Source organism: Motacilla alba, chromosome 5 (genome assembly GCF_015832195.1).
Source record: "Motacilla alba alba isolate MOTALB_02 chromosome 5, Motacilla_alba_V1.0_pri, whole genome shotgun sequence".
Classification (NCBI taxonomy): domain Eukaryota; kingdom Metazoa; phylum Chordata; class Aves; order Passeriformes; family Motacillidae; genus Motacilla; species Motacilla alba.
The window spans coordinates 27,089,501-27,105,636 of NC_052020.1; the positions used below are offsets into that span (position 1 = coordinate 27,089,501).

General features: G+C 45.1%; 1 protein-coding gene across 3 annotated transcripts in view; it reads right to left on the bottom strand.

Moving 5' to 3' along the window:
• Positions 1–232: 232 nt before the first annotated feature.
• Positions 233–16,136, bottom strand: part of RGS6 (regulator of G protein signaling 6) — a 257,978-nt gene continuing 242,074 nt past the window's right edge. For all 3 annotated transcript variants that reach the window (XM_038136985.1, XM_038136984.1, XM_038136983.1), the window contains one exon: positions 233–4,597. In XM_038136985.1, the coding sequence (XP_037992913.1) occupies positions 4,547–4,597 (51 nt within the window). In that variant the 3' untranslated portion in view covers positions 233–4,546. The remainder of the gene's footprint in view (positions 4,598–16,136) is intronic.

Genomic DNA, 16,136 nt, shown 5'->3' on the forward strand with positions numbered 1-16,136 from the left:
TTTTTCCAAGACCATTTCATAGAGAGGGTGAGGTTAGAGTTTCAAAAAAAATATGGAAAAACAGGAAAGGAGAGACACACTGCTTCTGCCACTTTGCTGGGGACACTGAGAACAGGGTTAGGCCAAGTCCTGCCCATGGATGCACCCAGGGCTTGCACTGGTTCCAGGAGGAATATTTTTGTGTGCATGACTGCATGACAGACAGAACAGATTTGGTCCTTGTTGCTTTGACTTTTCCAGGATGCTCCATTTATTTGTGCATTTTAGGAAACAGACTGGTACAGTCAGATATTCTGTACCTGGGTTCCCCTTCTCCCACCCAAACCAGAAATAATTTTAGGCTAAAAGCATCACCCATGCCAGAAGATGAGAGAGCCAAATCCTTTCGAAGGCAAAGGACTTACCAAAACCACCACGGTTTCACCTGAGTAGGACTAAACAAAGAACTTCACCACAGTCTGTGACTACTTGAATAATTGTCTGGGTGGGGGAACACTCTTGCCTCAGCTTCCTTGAAAGCAGGAATGAGAGGATTGGTGTTGCTGAGATTATTCCAGAATTTGGGTTACAGTGCAGAAAAATTATTCACGTTCTGCATTTGGAAATGGGGTATGTTTTGTCATCATTGTCTCACTACCACCTCTTGTAGGATTTGACTGCAGCATGGAAGCATCCTGATATAACTTTACAGTGCATCATGTTGTTGTTACTGTAGTAACTTATTACTAGGACATCTTGTGTTATCTTTATTGCTGCAGTACCTGGTACAAATGTACCACTGTTTGTCCACACATACTGTTATTACTGCCTTATTCCCCAAACTAATTTACTGCAGCATCCTGTTGTGTGTTATTGCTGCATTATCAAAATGCTACTTTACTGCAGTGGCCTGTGTTACCTTATTGCTACATTTATTCTGGTATTATTATGTCAGCTTACTGCCATTTTTATGGCTGCCCTGCTACCATTTTATTACAGTACTCTATGGGATCTTAGTGCTGAATTATACTGAGAGTACATGAATCCATTTGCTTCAGCCTAACGCTGTCTGCACTGGCTTGTTGAACCTTTCCTAGTGCTTGTCCTGCTGCTGTTTTGCCACAATAGCCATGAGTGCTCTGGATATTCTATTATCCAAATAACAGTGCACAGCCATATTTCACAGCCATAGCCCTGTAAGTATGGATAGTTTTGTAGCTATCTTGCACAGCTTGGACATTGTAGAAGCTTTCCAGACTGTCTTTCCTTGAATTGATGTCATTTAGAACATAAACAGAGGTGGAAAGCTGATTTCCTAACTCATCTTCAGCATGATGAGGTAGTTGGAAGACACCGGACACTTAGAAAGCAGCAGATTACTGCTTGCAGTGCTCAATGGGATACCACTGGGTGTACAAAAGTAGCATCATTTGGAATAAGCAAGGTCATTAAAAAACAATTATTCAGGGATGTGGTTCATGTGGAAGTAGTTACATGTTAGTGTCACCATATGTGAAGTAAAAGACATGTGAAGAACAGTTAATATGTATTCCCAGGAGGAGGCCTTGTCTACTCTCATGTTTGTTTTGGAGAAATTTAGTCAGGAAATGAGGAACAGAGCTCTCTTCCCTCCAGAGGATACACAGCTCTGTCCGCTCAGCTAGCCATTGCTGAGCAGATTAGTTTGCACGAGTGTGCATTTAAATGGCAAGCTGTTCAGCATCCAGGCCCCCTGATGCACGCCCATATGCATACTCTCCATGTCTGTAAGAATTCCCTCCATGCGCTCAACTGTTCAAACATGGAATATTCCCCACAGGCAAAATACTGTGGCAGCCAACATGACCGTCCTGCAGGAAAAAAGCTGAAAGACAAAGCAGAGTGTGTTGCTCATAGGAGCAGCAGCACATCCCCAGGTCAAAGTCTGGCATTTCTGCTGCCTGCACAGACCATAATCCAAATTCCACCTGTCCCATCACCCACCAGCACTCTCCAGTCCTGCCCACACATGTCCCCATGCTGCAGGTCCTGAGGAGCACCTCCGTGGAGCTACCCCATCCTTCCCCCAGGAGACGACCTCTCCAGTGTCAGGAACTCACTGCAAAGCAGAGACCCACATGTACCACTTTACTATCCCTGCTCCTTGCTACACACCAGTTTCATGTTTTATGTGTACACCTTGCTCAGGAATGCTCTGCAGACCAGTTGGAGGGTTCACAAGACAGACCTCTCATGGGAAATGCCTTGTGGCTGGGCAGCACTGGCAGCAGAGTAGCTTGGAGTGTGAGCAGCTGCTGATTTACAGAGCTCCAGTGATGCATGGCACTGGAGGGTTTGACAGAGATAAAAACACCATCTACAAGGCTCTGAGAAGAGATCTCCACATTTTCCTAGGGATGACCAAGGGGGCACATATGCATATGCATGAAAGGACATCTGAACCTATTACACAAAGACCTGCTATTTCCCAAGGGGACCCTTTGGCTGTGTGGGCAACCGAGGACAAATAGTTCCTGCAAGGACAGCTGAGTGACAATTTGGAGGGTGACAAATGTCTTCTTCAGAGGCAGGGGACCACAAGAATGTCAGGGACATTCATGGTTTTGCAGTCCTGGAACTTGTGTGTCATATATATGTAGGATGAATTTGGTCTGAAGGCCTCAGAGAGCAGGCTGTTTAGGGTACAGGCATGTGTAAAGAACAAATATCATACTCAGTAGTCTACTGTACATTCATGCAGGTTAATGGACCTTAGGCATAATGGATATTAGGACTTTTCTGCAGGAAGGAAAAGAGATATCAGAATGAGAACTTGTCATGGGCAAAGAGGAAGGTTCTTTTTCTCACAGAAACTATGCTGGCATGTTTTTGTGCGTACATAGGCCTTGGAATAATACTTGCCTCAGAAGTGAATGTTGTCGATAGCCAGCTGTCTACTTTGCTAGATGGTTTTGCCTAGGTAGGAATGCAGACTTGCAGCCATATAGCAGTTTCTACCACCTGTACAAAAAGCCAATTTGCCTTGGCATGAGTGAAGAAGACCAAGAAATGTCTAGTTTCATGTATGCTTCAGATCTGAACTGCTTACAAAATATAGGAGATTTTGTGAGTCAGCTGAGTCTTGAAATTGTTTTTATATATAGATAGTATACTGTGTGTGAATGCAGGCCATTTTCCTATCTTCAGCTAGTATAAGTGGATTTCATAATAAAGTCACTTCTGTCCTGTCCACATCCTAACCGCCATACCTCCAACAGCTTGAAACAAGCTACTGGGCCATCTTTTGCAGTTGCATTCATGAGCCGCAGGTCAGATGAGTTTTAGTGGAAGATCATTTCCTCCAATGGTACAATTTCACTCTCAGAATGATGCTTTTCAGCAAGGTCAGTTATCTGAGCATGATATCACAGCTGGGTATGCTGTTGTGTAGGGAGTGTCACTTGGCACCCTGTGCCCTGCCCATTCATGCCATCAATTCCCTCCTCACTGTAGGCTGAATTTTGACGCCTGCCCACATCAGAGTTGTCTTTCCCTGGACACAAACGAATGGATTTTGGCCCTCTCTGATTGGAGAGCTGGAGTCCTGTTTGGTTTGCTTGGAGAAAAGTTTAAATATCCATCATTGATTAGGTATGCAAAATCTTAAATAAATAGAAAACTAAATCAAATACAAACCAACTCACTTTAAATACTGTGTGTGTGAGCGCGCGCGCGCGTGTGTGTATGCTTGCGTGTGCATTGCACATCTCAAACATGACTTTTTGAGCATCAGGCAGAGTCTGATCACATTTGCACGACGCGCACATGCAGAACGATTCCGCCGACGTCAGAGGATTTGCACCAGAATCAGTCTGACTCAAGGGGGAAGATCCTCAGGTGATGAAAACCACTCCTGCTTTCCTGACTTCAGCTGAGGATCTGGCATCATCTTTGGACATGCTACATGCTATTGGAAGGACAATGAGTGATGAACTTAAAATAGTGCCTTTCTCTTTTTTTCATTGCTTTAAAGGAGGAGAAACATGGGAAAGAAAAACCAAGTTAAAGTCAGTGAATCTGCAGGCGAAATGCATTTGGGATTTTGTGAGAAGGAGAAGCAGCTTCCAGCTAAAATATCCAGATATTTTATTGGATCCAGACGGCCATATGAAAGAGAGTAAGTGAGATTGCGGTGCCATCTTATTACAGTCACGTTTGTGCCAGGGAGGAAAGAGATGTGGAAAAACACTGATCTCTCTCAGCTCTTCTTTCTCCAAGCTGTGGTTGGGTCTGTTTTCTTAAATAACGAGACAGCAAGCCCTCGCCTTGTTGACCTCCTGTGTATGGTGAAGTGTTCTCCAAACCCCAGCTGGAAACAAAGTACCTGCACAGAGCTCAGGGTCCTTAAGGAGCCATGCAGACGGGGAAGTGTTGGTGTAAGCTGTGAAGAGAGGTGCTCCACTGGCATGTGGCTCTCCGCTTCCACTTGCTCAGGCTGTCTCCCCTGCAGGGACCTGCTCTCCCTGAAATGCCCCGTCCCCGGCAGTGGTCCCAGCTGTCTCTCCCGCGGGGCGGTCGGCTTGAGCTGTCAGGAGGACTGCATCAGGCCCGTGAGGCGCTTGCTTGCCAGAGACTTTCCCTGGAGGGAGGGACAAACAGACAGAAGAGATCCAGAGGTATAAGTGATGTCTTAGAATGGTTTCTCTGGCAGTGAGGGGCAGGGGCCTTCCCCCAGAGTGGAGCACAAGGCTCTCGTGACAAGGGAGGCAGGTGGGGTGAGCCTGCCTCTAGAATTTCATGTGCCTGCAGTTTTGCCCTAGGGAAGTGGTTTGGCAAGGAGGAGTTGTGCCTAATGATGTCCAGTGGCTGTGCCCTGGGTCTCGTGAAGATCTTTCCTTTCTCCAGTTTCATGGGAACTGGTAAAAGCAAAGCCCTGTCCTACACTCACTGCTACTCGTTCTGCCTAGTGCTGTCCTGCTGGTGCAGAGCTCTGCCCAGCACAGGGGTAGAGCTCTTAGGGAGGGATGCACAGCCAAGGCTGCTGTGAAAACTGGCATGTCCCTCCCACAGTCTGTGAAGCAGTATCAGCTGCACAGCATCCACCACGAGCAGGTCTAGGAAAAAAGTAATTTCAGAAACAGTTTAGCCTGTTCCTGCCCTGCTGTCACTCACCTTGGCACACTCCTTGGTCACTTGCCTCGTGGGTTGGTGCCTGTTCTCTCCTGCTTGGCCTCCCTGCCCTATCTGTGCTATCCTCCAAGTCGTCAATGCAAGAGTGTGGCTGTGGCAGCCCTGCTCAGGCCCTGCTGTCATCCACATGAGCTTTCCCACTGGCAGGACCAAGGCCTAGGAAGAAGGAAGGTCACCTGCATATCTGAACTCCTTCCCTAACTTAGACCATGCAGCACCTGCTTTCAGGAGCAAAGGACCTGCAGCCAGTGTTCTCCATTTACAGACAGAATACTGATGGCTTTGCAATTACTGATATAACAGTGAAAAACTATCTCAGGTATTGCACCAGTTGGTGTATTTCTTTGGTGAGCTTTCCTCTTTAAAAATGATGTTTTTCTTAAAGGAAAAAAAAAAAAAAAGTCTTGCTTGAAATAAACATTCAGGGAATACCAGAGAGCTGCAGAATACCTAGCAGCTCTTAAACAACCTCCTCTTCATTACTATATTTAGCCAAGATTTCCTTTGCAATAGGAAGTCTTACTGATTGCTGTTTCACAGAAAGAGCCACCAAAAGAGCAAGAGAAATTGATTATTCAGTGAAAATAAGTAAACACAAAATGTAGAAAAATAATTTGAAATGTAAAAATCAGCAGGCTATTGGAAATAAATATTTTTAAACAAGTTAACACTCTAGGAAAAGAGAAACACCTCCCGCTTCCCTTTGATGTAGAATCTCTTTCCATGTAGGGCTGTTCCAGGAGGGTGTAGCTGTTGCCTTCAGAAGTGGCATTTCATTACTGAGATGTGTGACTTTCACCAAATAATTTGTTCAGCTGCATGAGCACACATGGCCTAATCTGTCTGTGTTCTGTGTACCAGCTGCTGGCTGAGGGAAGCACTCATCGTGCTGATTGTCCTGCCTGGCAGGAGAGGCCCACAGCCATTGCTCTGTGCCTCACACACAGGGCTCAGCATGGGAATGGCCAGCTCCATCCCAGAGTTCTGCAGACACACCATTCAAGATACACGTTTTTTGGTTGTTTTTTTTTTGTTGTTGCTGTTGTTGTCTGATTTTTTGGTTTTTGCAGTATAAATCACATTTTTGATTATCACTATTTTTAAGTACACTGTTGTAAAGTTTGGCCCAGCGCTACCCCAGGGGGTGGCCAAGGCTTCTGCAGGGCAACATGGCTTGGGGGGCTAAGACCAGGGTGTCATTTTGTGGCTCTTGAGGAATACCAGAGAGAGAGTGCTAAGGAATTAGCAGTCTCTGAATCCTATTTGTAGGAAGAAGAAGGTAAAGATATGGATGTTAATTCCTGGAAGAATAACATGGCTGAGTTTAGGAGAAAAAAAAGTTAGTTTCCACCAATATTTGGGTACTTCCTTAGGAAAAAAAAACAAACAAATAATCCTTGGTTTATATAATGCCTATTCAGTCAGACTCTCATCTGCGACAGGCAGCTTCTCTTGTTATCTTCTCACAGGCAGGTGCCTTGGGGCTACGCCAGCTCCCTTCGTCAGGTTCCAGCAGGGCTGAGGAGCAAACACTGTTCCACATCCCCCATTTCAACATTCCTGTGTTCAAAGCAGGAAGGAGAAATGGCGGTGGTGGGCCAGGCTGAGGAGGGGGGACAGCTGCCCTGGAGAAGGTGGTGGGCTGGAAATGGAGCCAATGGCCGTGACTTGCACAGAGTGAAACTCTTCTCTTGGGTTTCCCAGTGGAAACTGTGTCTCGTTGCGGGGAAAAGCAGTGGCCTCCATCTGCAACTCCCCCATCTCATGGGAGAGGCGTTACCCTGGGAACTGCAGCAAACTTCCCGCCTGCAGGCTGGGATGAGTCCTCAGTGCAAAGCCCCGTCTGTCTGGGAGGATAACTGCGCCAGGGAACGGCCTCATGGGCAGGGACATGCAAACAGATGGGTGCAAGAAGCTCTGTTTTAAGACCACAAGAAGCAGGCAGCAATGTTGTCTGCTCGGCTGTTGTGTTCACCTCTGTGTTAGGACGGATGGCAAAAGGATCCCTGAAATTGCATAAAGGGATTAATGCTGTGACATTTTTGGCTACAAGCAAAAGTGCTGTAATGTTCAGCCCCCAACTAGAGGTATACTGATGTAGGGGATTTTGTTTCAACCCAATGCAGGGCCAAGTGTCAGCCTCACAGCAAGGGTCTGAGTGATCCGGATATCTGCAGGCTGGGCTTGGGTGGGATGCAGCTGTTTGGTTTAGGATTTTCTCATCTTAGAACTCCTCATTAAAATAAAAGAGGATCAGGAAAAAACTGCATTTCATTAGGAAAACTGGTATCTCTTTCCTATTACTAAAATGAACAAGAAGGGAGTAAGACAGTGTATAGCAGGTGGAAAAGCTGGATGGGATCTGCAATCCACCTGCTGATATAAATCAACATGACTCAGTTGTTTTCACAGAAGTGCTGCTGATTTACTCCACTTGAGGGGCTGGCCCATGGTATCTCTGTTTCAGGTTTAGCCCTGCAGGGCTTCTAAGGCACAAAGCCCATCAGGAGACACAAAAGGTTTGCATCAGCTGACTGAGAAAAGCCTAAATGCAGCACATACTATGGCTTCTTTGGAATGGGGCAGCAGGTCACTCTGCAGGCAGCCAGCACTCTCCCCAGGACCCTCAGCCAGTCCATCCAAACCTGCCTGCCCCTGCTTGCCAAGAGGGTGTCTGTAGCCAAAGAGTCCAGGATGGCGACAGCATGCTTTAGTGTCATTGCTTAGTGTCCAGAAAAGAGGTGTCTGGGTAACCAAGAGGGTGGCCTGTGTCCACCATGAGACAGCAGAGGTGAGATGCACCCCTGCATTCTTTGTGATCCCACAACCCTACCCTGAGGCTGCACAGTGTGAGGGCCTGAGTCAGTCAGGTGAAAGGCTGCTCTGAGAGGCTGGAGGTGGCTGAAATAGTTTTTAATTGGGTACAACACATGCCAAAAAAGTTCAGGTCCAGGAGAGCATGTTGGGTCTCATCTACCATGTGGAATGGGTGGAATTCCCTTGGGGATATATCTGACAGAGCAAGGATGTTTCTGATTATTATGATGTGAAAGTTTGGCAAAGCAACACCTAATTTTTTTAAAAAGGTTCGACCAAAATAAATTATATTTTCCTTCCATGCATCTTTGTTTAGCATGAAACCAGTGGCTGTCTCTACCTCTCCTTTCCCCACTGGAAGAGAATGTCAACAACTGCTGTATTTCCAAGAGAAATTTCATCTAAGCCAGGCTGGCAGGGGGTTTGGAAAGTGTACCCTCTCAAGCTCAGCACACTTCAGGGTTTCTTTTACTGTGCCACATGTATATGCTGAATAACCTAAGGCAAGATTAGAGTGGACTTAAGGAGTGAACTTTTTACATAGGGTCTAAAGTCTATAAAGAAATCCCCAGTCCTCCAGTCCCAAAATATTTGTCACTACTAATTAGGCTTACAATAATTAAAAGCCCAGATTGTTGTCACTGAAACAGCACAGCACAAGCAGTAGGGCATATGTTGTATGGCATATGTTGTATGTTGTCTTGGATGCAGGAAGGCTTCCTTCTCTCTCATGTCCTGCAAGCAATTGAGCTGCTCCACAGCTTACAGGCAAGGATGACATGGACCTTCACTGCATCTAGTAAAGGTAACGTCCATCCAGTTCTCTCTACACTGCTGAATGAATCTGGTTTTGGGTTTTTTTTGCCCTTGAACACCACCATGACAGGAGCCATTTCTTAAAGACAGTGTAAAATCTGAATCTGGAGTGTCCTAAGGAAAAAAAATCAGGGAATTCTTAATAAACCTAATGAAACTGTCCCCTAGAATATGACTTCCAAGTATGTGGCCATCCTAACTGCTTGGCTACGTGTCCACCAGAGGATTGCATCTCAGCACTTGTAGACCATCAGGGCTCACTGAGGCCCACTGAAATAAAGATTAACCTGCAGGTCACAGGAGATGGTTAGCATCTTCAGTGGCTGAGCTTTTGCTGAGTAGCTACTAAGCTGAAGTGTAAAATGCAATCAGCAATTATTTTAATGAAGCAAAATTCAGCAATTAAACATAGCCAAGAAGCCAAGTAAGAAGGAAAAAAAGGGTGTCTGGGATTTGATGCAAAAAAGGGACAGCATTCATTTTAAACCTACTATATGAGCCAGCAGAGTTTCCATCTTGCTGCTTGCTTTTATCTGCCAAAACTAGCACTTTGCACAGTTGGGAGAGAAGCAAAGAGTGGGAACTTTAAAAAATATTTTTAAATGGAAAGTTTTGTTCTGTCCAGTACCCATGGCTTTACACAATGTCGGCATGCTCTGCCCAGCACAGCGCAATTCAGCATGCAGACATTCCCCACCCCAGCATGCACAAGCCAGAGCTCCTATGCATGTTGTCAACAACTTACCTGAACACCAGGCAGGATTTATCCCATAATGACCTTTGTGGCGGCAGCAGTGGGAGAGAGGAGAGATGGCAGCACAGGCTCCCCTTTGCCATGTCAGTACAGACCAAAGTGCTTTCACGCTGACTGCTCACCTCCACGATTTCCACCCACCAGCCTGGGGCTTTGTTTGCTACAACTGGCCCCACTTCTTGCTTTCTACCCCTCATTTGCGCTCAGGGCTCTCCTTTTCCCAGTCTGCTGCCCAATCTGCTCCAGCCAGAAGCATCACCTTCCTGGAAAGAAAGTCATCCCCTGGGGAGCACTGTTGCCCCATCCCCCTTTGCAGAGAACTGGGGCTGGTCTGCATCTCCAGTGGAGGTGAGATAATTCTCCTTCCATCATCTTGAATCTGAGGTTTTTCACATCATCACAGGCAATGCTCAGTTTTCCGATCTGTTAGCTAACATACTACAAAAAATTTGGCAGTGGGCAGACAACATCCTGCAACCAAATTTTACTTCTGAGGAGATTGTCATGGCCCTAGCACTGCCAGCACTGTTTAGTATTCAATGTTATATTACAATGCAGAGCTTGGGGAAGCTTTATTTTTGTGCCATTTAAAAAATATTCTTTTTATTAGATTTTTCATTAAGATATACACTGTCAACATAAGATAAGCATAACATAAATTAATGAAGTTAAATAAGGAACTGAATTAAAACCATAAACAATACTGGAAAATAACTTAGTTCAACACAAAATAAACACAGACATATAAACTATGAACATAAGTAACATAAATTAACACACAAGATGTGGTGGACAATACCACCAATTACACACTGATACAAACTGAAAACAGGAGCTGCAAAGTGGCTGTAGAAGGTAAGGTGGGGCCAGATGCTCCCAGCATGTGGAATGCTCACCTGTTCTTGCCAGCACAGTCTCATAAGTTACCCCCAAATTCCTGCAGAGTGGGCCCCACTCCTCTTCTAAGGCTTGACTGACAAGTTAAGTCAAGCTTCTTCCCATTCCTGCCCATCACAGGGGCAGGACCACTATGGGTTACATCCCCACATTTGATATGGCTTTTTTGCTCTTCTAGCTCATATCTCCTAAGGGAACAGTTCAGAGCTTCAGTCCAATTAAAACCAGTACCATCTATTCCCATTTTAAGTTGTGAGGATTTCTTACACTTCTTAAATGAGGCATTGCAGTTTGCTTGGAGAAAACCCAGTACACCACTGCATATGGCACAAACCAGGATCTGTGTATTCACCCACTCCTAGTACAGCTGCAGCCCTCCTCTACCATCCCATGAGCATCACAAGTAAGATCCTCTTCTTTTGTGGTACAGTCTGGGCTCCTTATAGCTGAGAGTGAACCAGTTTTGGCACTGGTTGAAGCTGTCTATGGACTGCAAATTCAGCATGTTTTCCTCCCTTTGACACAAACCGAGAAAGACAGAGAAGCAGATGGATCACTGCAGCCAGTACACAATGGTGTAGCAGACTGCTTTTTCAAGCCACCTCAGAACTGCCATAACTGAATGTTGCTCATCTGCCTCTGGGGTGGGGTGTGATTCTGTGCAAAGGACTCAGTTTGTTTGACAGCTTTCAGCAGGACTGGGAACCAGATATGTAAATGTCTTGTACAGAGGAAAATGGATGCACCATTGAAATATCAAATCTCTCTGGAGTATCAAAATAAACTTGGCTGAAATCACAGCAGGGGCTAAGCACACCCTCCCTCCCAAACACCTTGCTAAGGTCATGGTTTAGTATCTGCAGCTATATCTGTCTGTAGCGAGAAGGTACCAGCTTTTGTCTTCCAGGGTTTGTGTGTGGCTCAAATAAAATACAGCAAATTAATAGTGGGTGTGTTTGTATAGTGCCTTTCATCCAGAAGGGTCCCCAAGCACTTTCACAAATGGTATGCACAAAGATCACTCACTCACTTTGCCCTTGCAGAGGCAAAAGGAAGCTGCCATCCCGTGGCAGCAGCACCACACAGCAGTGCTTTTAGGAAGTGAAGGATAACTCATCAACTAGAAACAAAGAATACTTACCCCTTAAAGGAGCCCCTGTATGTAGAGCAGACTGTGCAGCATACAGGTGACACATGCAACTTACCCCCGACCAAACCGGGTAAGGTACCATGACGATACCCAGAGCAGGTGTGGTACATTCCTGCCTGAAGTGGTGAGTCAGGGCATGCACCATGCAGGCCATGCATCCGGCCCTCTGCAGCCCCAGCTGTGCACACTGGCTGGCTGTCACACCAAGGGAGCAATCACAGGGCAGGCTGCAAACACGGGCTGCAGCCCCTTTGCGCTTTGGGTACATTCTGATGCTGCCCACCACCTCAGTAATGCAAGTTCCTTTTCTCAGCACAAGTCAGTGTAATGATTGGGGTAGTCAAGTGAGCACATTTTCTTTTAAAGTAAAATACCTTCCAAAGATAAAAATAACCCATTTCCCAGATGTCTTTTCTCGATGACAAATCTAAAAAACTTTGGAATCCACTCCTGTATCCTTTCCCTTATTGCTGTCTATTCTGATAGCCACTTCACCAGTATGTCAGTGTATCATCTTTTTGTACTTTGCACTTTTTCAACCACTCTTCTCTACCAATAATGGCTTAAACCTCTGCCATTATTGGAGGTTGTGAATACTTTCCATATTCTCAAATGCTGTGATCTATTGATGCAAGCTGGTAGAGCTGGGAAAGTGAAAAAGTGGTAAAAGTGGTAAATATATGACAGCTTTATGAGATTATCAAGGAACTAGTTAAAAAATGACACTGGACAGCAATTCCTTCTCCAGCCTTACACCTTCTTCACTGCTTTCATGGTTACTATTTATAATACATCACAGTGACACAGCTGTGCAAAACATCACACAGTTCACCTGAGAAAGATAAGATTCCATCAACACATTTCACATGTGTGACACCAAACTCATGAATTAAGAAGAGGACTGAGTTTGACTTGGACTCTGATCCAACAGTACACAAACCAAGAAGACATAAAAAAGAGCATGAGTAGCAGTGGCCAAGGGATGAAGCTCAGGGTCAGGAAGATGGGGAAGCAGCAGCAGGGAAAAACAAAAGTGACAACATGGAGCTGGGAGACAGCTGAGAACATCAAGGAAGGGACAGCCAGGCAATCAGGGTAGAAACTAAAGCTTTCACAGCTATATAACACAAGAGAGCAGATACATATGGAACTGAAATTAAATATGCAACTGTGGATTTCTCTGGGCACTGAACTGGGATGCATTTACATCCTGAAACAAGAATTGTTCAATATAAAATTACCAAAAGATACCAGAAAACTAAGGCAAAGGAAATGCTACCATGATAATGTTAGTTTGCATCACTGCAAGGAGGAGGAGTGCATTTTAGGCTACAGACAGAAAGCATCTTGGGCGCTGAGCATGATAAATACATTGAATACAAGACTTCCAGTCATTCTGGTTTCTGAAAAAGTTATCCTTGCATGAGAAACCCGGGTGGAGCACTGGCTCCACAGCCATTAAGGATGTCACATGGGACTTTGCCTACAATGCTTCTGGGTGAAAATACAAAATCACTAGACTGGTGCTGCTAACACAAGGATGACAGCAGCTCCTGCTTCCCAGCTTCTCCTTCTGCCTATGCTATGGTTAATGAAGCTGGGCCAGTCTGTCGATTCAGTGATTAACCTGTGCCTGGGAACTGAGACAGTCTTCAGTCTTCATTGATGAGCTGTACAAAATGTTCCATCCAAAATGTCCAGGTGTCCAGGATTCTCTGAAGAAGGGTCATTTGAAAACCTTTATTCTTACATCCTTAATCTACAGTCTACTTCCAACACAGCTCAAATAAAGACCATCTCATCCTTCACCTTATTTTCTTTCAACACTGCATTGAATTTACATAAGAGATTCTTTGCCTTCTTCAGGTAAATACCTTTTCCAGTCCAGGAAACGTAATGTGTAACAGTGTCCCACATCTGTCAGTTCAGCCAGAATTTGTAAAAATTCTGCCTAAAGAATAGTTCGCCTCTCTGGTCACTCTCTTGTCCTTTAAAGCACAAAGACTGAGAACTCTTATCCTCTAAAAAGTGGTACATGTGGGTGTGCCTTTTTTTCTTAAAGAAATATCAGTGGGGAATAAAATCCAGGTCTCGGCACTGAGTCAGAAATTTTAACACCTGTTTTCTTCCACGGAAAATTCCTTCCCTGGAATATAGCCATTTTAGGAAAGGTTGAATTCAAGTTTGGGTATGATGGCCCAGACTTATCTAAGTTACCTGCTGAGGCTGGTATCCATAGGTTTAATCCCTGATATTGCTGAAGTAACCATTGCTGCTTTCAGAGATAATGCTCAAGATGCAACAAAGGACCCCCCTCCTATTTCCTCCTTTATTAAATGCAAATGGCTACCAGTGCAAGTTAGGCAGAGACTTGGTGGCTTCCTTTGTGAGACAAAAAGCAGCAGTAGTTCCCCTAAATGTACTCATTAAAATATATTTTCCTTCTACACTTGGCCCTGAAGGATCATCTCAGCTTATGAGAACTAAGCTTCTGTCTATCTGATTATTAAATAATTTCTAAAGCAGATGGGAAACTACAGTGGTTTAAACAGCTAGGCTGAGGCTGCAGGGCTAAAAATAGTATAGCAGGCTCCTTTTAATTAGCAAGATGATGAAATATGACAGAAGAGAGAGATGTAGATATATGGATTTGTGTGTATGTGTGTCTTTAAAATTAAGTTATTACCTCAATACTAGATATTATTTATAACATATATGATACATGGTGTCTGATTTTTATGATGCCATTTATCTTCACTTGGGAGAGAAGACAGGCTAACTCTGCTTTCACAATGTCAATCCTTGTTGCATTCAAAAGGAAAATTGTAATAAGATAAACCTGCCACCATGTGCAGTGCCATCCTTTTTGAAACGAGATGGATTAGTAAGTGCTCCCAAGCAATAGACTGTCAGCTCTGCAACTCCAGAATATTGACCATTCCCCAGGGCACCCTGGAGAGCCTGGAAGAGCCAGCATAGCTTTATACCTGTGATTCCAGAGCATGGGAGCCTGACATAGGGCCAAAGGGGCCAGGTACTGCGATGTTTATCCTACCACTGTGCTGCCCATGGATTTTCGAGGACTCTTCAAAACCTGAAGAGAGGAGAAAACACATCTGCCACCCCTCTGCTCCAGCAGCGCTGGGCAGCATGTGCCCTGTAGTGTTCTGCTGTTCCACCATGCAGATGTGGCCTTTTGATGCTCACCAGATCACTGATGACCACGTTTGGTCCTGGGACCACAAAGCTGTCGTGAAACACATGGACATCACGGCTTCAGACTTCTGTCAGGTAAGTTAAGGAGGCTGAGGGTGCCTGGCTTGTTGGGGGCTGGATCAGACAGATGTTCCCTCGCTCCAAGGGGAATCCAGACAGGCACTGGACTTCTATGCCCTTTGGGATAGAAGGTTCGGACCGCAGTGGGCACAACCCCCTTTTGGCTACTGCGCTAAGGTGTCAGGTCATACTTTGTAAGAACCTGGAAGTAAAAGGTGAGCCATCACCACAGTGAAAAGTTGCCCTGTCAAAATCTTGCTCTTAGTGTCAGCTTAATGTGGACCAGATAGCATGTGGCTTTCAGAAAGACTTGGTGCAAAAACTCGGTGCAGTCATTAGTCATGAGATGCCTTCTGTTGGTCAAAAGTATCAAGCCAAGGAAGACAAGACAGTGGGTCTTGAAGGAGTTGAAGACTGGCACAAAAAAAAATCATGTAAAGCCCTGTTCTTTCTTATTCCCCATTGATCCATGTGAAGGTGGAAAGCCTCTGGTTGCCTAGCAGAATTTCATGGTGTCTTGCTGAAGTATGTCAAATGGTCTAGAGCTAATCCCCGACTCCTGAGTTATGACTGAAATAAGCAGGAGCCCTGTGGATAAAACAAACTTCCACTTGCTCCAAGTCTGTGCTCCCAAAACCAGGTGTACAGCTTTCCACCCAGTGCAGGACACCAGTTTGGGAGCACTGTAAGATTTTTCACAGGTGGGGCTTAACTCAAGTAAGAGATAAAAAGCCTGCAATACTCTTTGCAGTTTGTCAACACAAAACTTTACTGTTTCTCTTCTGTTTCTCTTTCGTTTCTCTTTCTGAAGTGTTGCATTTTTTCCTGTCTTTGTCAATCAAAAGATGGTGGGTCTCAAGAAACCAGAAAAGGCAAACTTGGAGAGTCTGATTTTTTTCACTCAGGAAAAGACTCCCTGTCTAAGAGGCTGGACATGTTTGGCCTTCTGGCTACGAGTCAGCTTTCTCTGATATGGAAAGCAACACTGTAAGTACAGTATTGTCAGCAAGGAAAGGATCATGAACCTCTACCTCCATGCTCCTGCTCTGGCTCTATGCCACCTGCAATGTTCCCCACAGTTCCCCAGATTTGAGTACAACGATGTAAAAGGAAGGGCTCTAGAAGAAAAGGAGTCCAAGAGAGCTGGTCAATATTCAAGCATCACTTTTTCCAAGCTCAAGACCAATGTATCACCGTGAGCAAGAAACCAAGCAAAGCGGGCAGGAGACCCCTTTGGATGAACAGCGAGCTTCTAATAAATCTCATACAGATTCTGGG